This window comes from Emys orbicularis, chromosome 23, assembly GCF_028017835.1.
Source record: "Emys orbicularis isolate rEmyOrb1 chromosome 23, rEmyOrb1.hap1, whole genome shotgun sequence".
Taxonomy (NCBI): domain Eukaryota; kingdom Metazoa; phylum Chordata; order Testudines; family Emydidae; genus Emys; species Emys orbicularis.
The window spans coordinates 7,256,853-7,263,297 of record NC_088705.1 but is presented as its reverse complement, the minus strand read 5'-3'; the positions used below and the strand labels follow the sequence as shown (position 1 = coordinate 7,263,297).

Sequence of the window (6,445 nt, the reverse complement as noted above, 5' to 3'; positions counted from 1 at the left end):
GCGGGGTTGGTAACGGGGGAAAGTGGCGGCCCGGTAGCCGCCTTAGGGGACGAATCTCTTTGGTGATTGGGCGTCATTGTTCCCTTTGTGACGGGGGCTGTATAAATAACCGGCCCTGCAGGGAGCCCACGACACTCGCCCAGCCCACGAGGGGGACGGGGAGGCAGGGAAGTTTGTCTCCGACCCAGGGCACTCGGCCCCTTGTGGTCGCGCGGGGCAGTGGGGCTGCTGGGGGGAAGCAGGTGGCAGGCACCTCTGGCTGCTCCATGGATTCCGATGTGGCCTCCACCTCCAGCAGAGCCTCGTCCCCAGAGCTGGAGGAAGCGGGCAGCCCCGAGCTCCTGTTTGAAGCCTTCTGCCGCGAGCCAGCGGCTCCCCAGCAGGGGCCCGGGGCGCCCAGCCCCAGCGGCGGGGCCGGGGCCGGGGGGAAGCTGCGGGGCAGCAGGACGGAGCAGTCGGACGACCAGCAGCAGGAGCAGCGGCTGAAGGTGAACAGCCGCGAGCGCCGGCGGATGCACGACCTGAACCAGGCGCTGGACGGCCTGCGGGAAGTGATGCCCTACTCGCAGGGGCCGGCGGTGCGCAAGCTCTCCAAGATCGCCACCTTGCTGCTGGCCCGCAACTACATCCTCACGCTGAGCAGCTCCCTGCAGGAGATGAGGCGGCTGCTGAGCGAGCTCCACGCAGCGCCCCGCAGCCACCCGCTTCCCCAGGTCCGCCCCATGCCCCCCGCCGCCGGGGCGCAGAGCCTGCCCCCCTCGCCCTCCGCCTGCTCCGTGGCGGCCGCGGCTGGGTACCTGGGCTTCCGAGCGGCTCCGCAAGAGACTCACCGCACGGCAGCGGGGCCCCTGGGCCCCTTTTACAGACACTACTCCGGCTTGCCCTGCCTCTGCTCCTTATGCCAGGCCGGGCCCCAGGAGCTGCCAAGAACGGCAGCCGCCCCGTCCTGCCTCCGGGCCAGCAAGTGAAGCCAGAGCCTTCCCCTGGCCACACAAGAGACCCAACGCAAACAGCTCTGCAGGACTGCTACTGCTCTGACAAGGAGAGGGGGGCATAGCGCTGTCCTTCCATTTCCAAACCGCGCCAGTCTCCTCCTGATCATGTAACTGACACTTATCCCCACAAGACTCTCTGACATGCTCTGTAGCCAAACCTCCTTGTTCGTTTTTCATCGGTTGTTTGGTCCCAGTGTCTCCCTCCCGCTGCTCTGCAGGCAGCAGGAATCCTAGGACAGTTCCCAAGGCTGGTGAGACAAGAGTTTGATTCAGGTGCCATTCCGTTGTGACATGTAGCTTTGCCTTTCTTGAGTAGCTGATGTGATGCAACGTACCTGGAATTTCATTTTTACTGAAAATAAACATAGGTCATCTTAGTCAATGGATTTGGCAAACCGGTCTCCTATTTTGAAAGTTCCTTAGTTTCATTTGGGCTGGGAGAAAATGTTTCATTGAGAGAGAGAAGAATGGGGCGGATAGGCTGGGATAAGAGAGAAAAAGAGCTGAACGGTTTGGAAGAAAGTGAAACCAATTAGCCCAAAGTTTCCCATAGAGAAGCCTTGGGAATTTATATTAGATTGAATTTAAACAGTCCTGAAGGTTCTACTAAATGCTTTAACTCCATGATTGCTTATGATAGCCGTTAAAATAAACCTAAAATCAAACACAGGGCAAATGAATCTGACAGATATCCAAGCACCTCCCGATTCCACTTTAGCTAATCTTGAAGAATTACTACTTGTTGATAATGTTTTAGTGTTTATATTTCATTGTAAATATGCCATGCAAAGAACAGATTCCCTGCCAAGAAGAGTTTCCATTCTAAGGTGCATTTTTTCAAGCACTCAGACAAAACTCAAATTATTTCAGTGTTAGGGAACGTCACAAAAAAACAGGTGCGCTACAGTTTGGTGTTCTTTGGCTCAGAGTTACACGGAGAAATGTAGACTTTCTTGAATATTAAGGGATTTTCCACAGTCTTTCAAACTCTTCTTGTTTCCTGATGCTTATCTTTCAGGTCACGTCCTTTGATGTGCTAGCACTGTATACATGTGTCCCATGCATGCAGAGTTCTGTAATCCAGGGAGCAAGTAATTGCTGTGTCATAGACAATTGTCATAAGACAATTGCTGTGTCTTAACACTTAGGGCTGGGTACAAAGGTATGGGCCTGGGGCAGTAAGTATTTTGGAGCTCAGACTTAGTATATGAACTCTTATGGGGTCAGGACAGGTGGTCAGATGCCTCACTGATGGGCATATAGTACCTAGATCAGGGGGTTCTCAAACTGGGGGTCAGAACCCCTCAGGGAGTCACGAGGTCATTACATGGGGGGGTCGCGAGCTGTCAACCGCCACCCCAAACCCCGCTTGCCTCCAGCATTTATAATGGTGTTAAATATATTGAAAAGGGTGTTTAATTTATTAGGGGGGGTCACACTCAGAGGCTTGCGATGTGAAAGGGGTCACCGGTAAAAAAGTTTGAGACCCACTGACCTAGATAGACAGACTCCATGATGTGATGATTTATGCCTTCTGGCTACAGGTATTTAAATAGTAAATATTTGTTTAATTTTCAATAACTTTGGTGGGCAGAAGTACTGATCTACTTCGACTTTTACAATACACCTGACACGTTCAGAAGAAGATTTCAGATCAGGATTGCAGCTAGCAACCATGTTAGAAACATATTAGGACCTAGTCAACACGTAAGACTTATACCAGTGTAGCCATAATGGTTAGGAGTGTGATTTTTTTTTTAACAATAAAGCTGTGCCAGGATAGTGTAGATGCTATGGTGACCAGACAGCAAGTGTGAAAAATCGGGACGGGGTGGGGGGGGGGGTAATAGGAGTCTATATAAGAACAAGACCCAAAAATCAGGACTTTTCCTATAAAATCGGGACATCTGGTCACCCTAGTAGATGCCTTTATACCAGCATAAAAGTCCTTTTGGCAGTATAGCTTATGTCTCTTGGGCAACTGGTATAAACTATGCCGGCAGAAGCATATGCCGGTATAAACGGTGTCTATACTACGTGGGGTTGCCAGTACAGCTATACCGATATAGCTATACCAGCAAACTTTTCTAGGATTGCTAAGGCCGCCAAATCCACAGCCCAAACTCAGGGCACTGTAACCAAGGGAATTTTAGGAGTGGCATAAATCTGAAGCACTTTCCATTAAATACAGATACTCAGCTACAGGTCTGGAGAGGTTTCCCGTTTCTGTGAGGCGCTGTAGAATTACGGCTCTCCTATCAATCAAAGGGGTCAATATAAGATGCCTCCTGAAAATGCATTTAAGCTTCTTAGGAATCGGAGAAGAAAGGGTTAAATAATTTAAAAAAAACCTGTCAACTAAATACCTTCCTTCACATGATAACTGTTTTCTTTATAAAAATGGCTTTGCAGTCTAATTACATGCTGCTGAAAAGGCCCTTGGAACTGCCTGACAGAGTATCTCATTGAGATATGCTCAGCTTCACTTTGGGACCCTCTAATCATCTCCTGAAATGCTCACAAAACACCCTGATGATTCAATTCTAACTCCTATACATGCATCATATAATCATCTGTTATATTTCTGTAGCACCTTTCATCCTGAAGACTCCCAAACCACTTTACAAAAATATATAAACTATACATACCTTACATCCACCTCTGAAATTCAGCCATCTCTGGGGTAGAACAAGCAAGGTGTTTAACACTGAACAGGAGCTCTACATGACAGATTAAAGCAGGAAGTGCAGGAGATAGCCATGTGAAGTTACAGGGGGATTCAGGGAAGCAGACAGTAATTGCTTGATCTGGAATTTGACCAGGGTACTGGGATTAAACACACCTACTCTTGCAGAAACGGGATTACAGGATAGCAGTTTTACATTTCATCTGTAAAGACAGTTCCTCCAGCAGGGCCCTTGATGCTGTTCTGGGCCATTGGTTTAATACTTACTCAAAGGAAACAATGCTTCCTGTTGAATCACTAGCACCAAATCCTGGAAAACTAGATAGTTCTCACTATTACATACTACTATAATAAACATCAGAATACTACTTACTTAGGCCAACCCAGCATTGCATGAGATATAAAAGTATCATAACATAAGATGGCCATAAGGCCTTTTCCCACTTACTGTCTCCCGTTCATATATCACCGAAGAGAGAGTGATTTTAAAATACTGCTGCATTCAACACTAATGATCCAAATCACCACACTTTACACTAGTGTTTTGGGCCACTACTGTACAACACTGCAGTACTGTTGTTGCGGGAGGGGTCTCCATGGAGTACAGAGAAGGGAGAAGTCTGGTGAAATTAAGGCAGAATTTGAACACTGTGGGGGCATTTCTGATTTAACACATTTTTGGAAATGCATAGGTATCGGGGTAGGAGTGGGCTAGGAGGAATTATACTGGTGTTCAAATCACTCCTGGCAAATATATACAATACTATGTAAATCTTTGTTTTGCAGCCATTTCCAATGCCCTTAGAGTCCATAATAGTTCTCCCACTCAAATGCTAATAGCCAAGGGGGTGTCTTAACATATCCTTTAGAACAGGTTTGATGTGTTTTCTCTGACTTTCATCGTGGTGTCCAGCTATTCTCCACTTTACTCTGGCTTCCCTACCCCACCATTATCCCTGGTGCTTAGTTTGTCTGATCCATGAGGATATGAGTGTCTTCCTTAGAAGCCCAAACAGATGCCACACACTGCATCTGAGAAGGAGTAATGTGGGATGATCTCTGTGGCTAGACTCCTTCTCCTCTAGATAGCACAGTCCTATGATATTGTCACCAGATTCCAATTCGTTGGGTGGAGCACAAGTTTCTGGGGAGAAGGCCACAGAAGTCTGGGGAGAAGGCCAGATGCTGTCATCTCATCTAGGCTTCTCGATGGGATTTTTCATAACTCAACCAATAAAATATGTAGTTTAAAAACCAAACAACTGTATTTGCTCCTGCTGTGTCATGGAGAAAAATACAATAGTCAAAGGTAACTAGGGGAAAGGCTCCACAGATTTATTTCCTTATTTTTAATATACTGAAGATGATAGGTGCGGAGCTGTCAGCTACAACATACACAGCAACTGAGCAGGCTTCCTTCATGCGGTTCTTCATACTGTCCCACTAATGTGCTTTCATTCTGCAATGGAAGGATTGACAATAGAGGTGAAATGGTATTTTTCTTCATGGCCCATTCAATTCTTGTCCCTGAGAATGACAAGGGTTCTCATTTGGGGGAGTGGTAACTAATGAAGAGGACAGATCGCTGATTCAGAGCAATCTGGATCAGTTGATAAACAGGGCGCAAGCAATGTATGTTTTAATAAGGTTAAATATAAAGGTATACATCTAGGAACAAAGAATGTAGGCCATAGTTACACAGTGCGGGACTCTATCCTGGGAAGCAGTAATTCTGAAAATGATTTTGGGGGAGGGAAATCATGGTGAACATGAGATCTCAGTGTGATGCTGTGGCCAAATGGGTTAATGATATCCTTGGATGCATAAACAGGAATCTCAAGTAGGAATAGAGAGGTTATTTTACCTGTGTGTTTGGCACCGGTGCAACTGTTGCAGAAATATTACGTCCAGCAGTTCTAGTGTCCACAAGTCAAGAAGGATGATGATAAATTGGTTCAGAGAGGAGCCACAAAAATGATTAAAGGATTAGAAAACCTGCCTTCTCAAGATAAACTCAAGAAGCTCAATGTATTCATTTTAACAAAGAGAAGGTTAAGAGTGACTTGATCACAGTCTATAAATACTTACATGGGGAACAAGTTTGTGATAATGGGCTCTTCAATCTAGTAGAAAAAAAGGTATAATAGCTGGAAGTTGAAGTTAGATAAATTCAGATTGGAAATAAGACATACATTTTTAACAGTGAGGGTAATTAACCATTGGAACAATTTACCAAGGGTCGTGATGGATTCTCCATCACTGGCAATTTTTAAATCAAGACTGGATGTTTTTCTAAAAGACCTGCTCTAGGAATTATTTTGGGACTGTTCTATGGTTGTGTTATACAGGAGGTCAGACTAGATGATCAGAATGGTCCCTTCTGGCCTTGGAATCTCTGAATCAATCTCTGTGGCGGTCGTGAGCACATGTCCACTAGCAATGGTTCTGAGACCCGATTCATTCCGGCACAGATCCACCAAACAGCCAACAGCTGGTAATAACTCAGTAACTATTGACATATACTGTCTTCAGACCAGCATCCTAGAAGAGGAGACTCCCTAGCCAATTTATCTATTTCCTGAGTCAGTCAGCCACCCAAACCCGGTATTGGATTATTGGTTGTTTAAGTGCCAACATATTCAGTGCTATACAGGACAGAAGAATAAAAACAGTCCCAGTCCCAGATAGCCTCTGGGGTTTCTCCTACCTTGGCCAAGATATAGAAGTTATAGCGAAAAAAGCATGTCTTTTAATTACTATTAAT

At 46.1% G+C, this 6,445-nt stretch overlaps 1 protein-coding gene across 1 annotated transcript; it reads left to right on the top strand.

Moving 5' to 3' along the window:
• Nucleotides 1-266: 266 nt before the first annotated feature.
• Nucleotides 267-968, top strand: LOC135893640 (oligodendrocyte transcription factor 3-like). The gene has a single exon (XM_065421489.1). It carries the CDS (start codon nt 267-269, stop codon nt 966-968), a length of 702 nt encoding a protein of 233 aa, XP_065277561.1.
• Nucleotides 969-6,445: the final 5,477 nt, after the last annotated feature.

Bases quoted from the DNA above. Each gene is read 5' to 3' on its own strand.
- LOC135893640 (XM_065421489.1), top strand. From the start codon at position 267: ATGGATTCCGATGTGGCCTCCACCTCCAGCAGAGCCTCGTCCCCAGAG.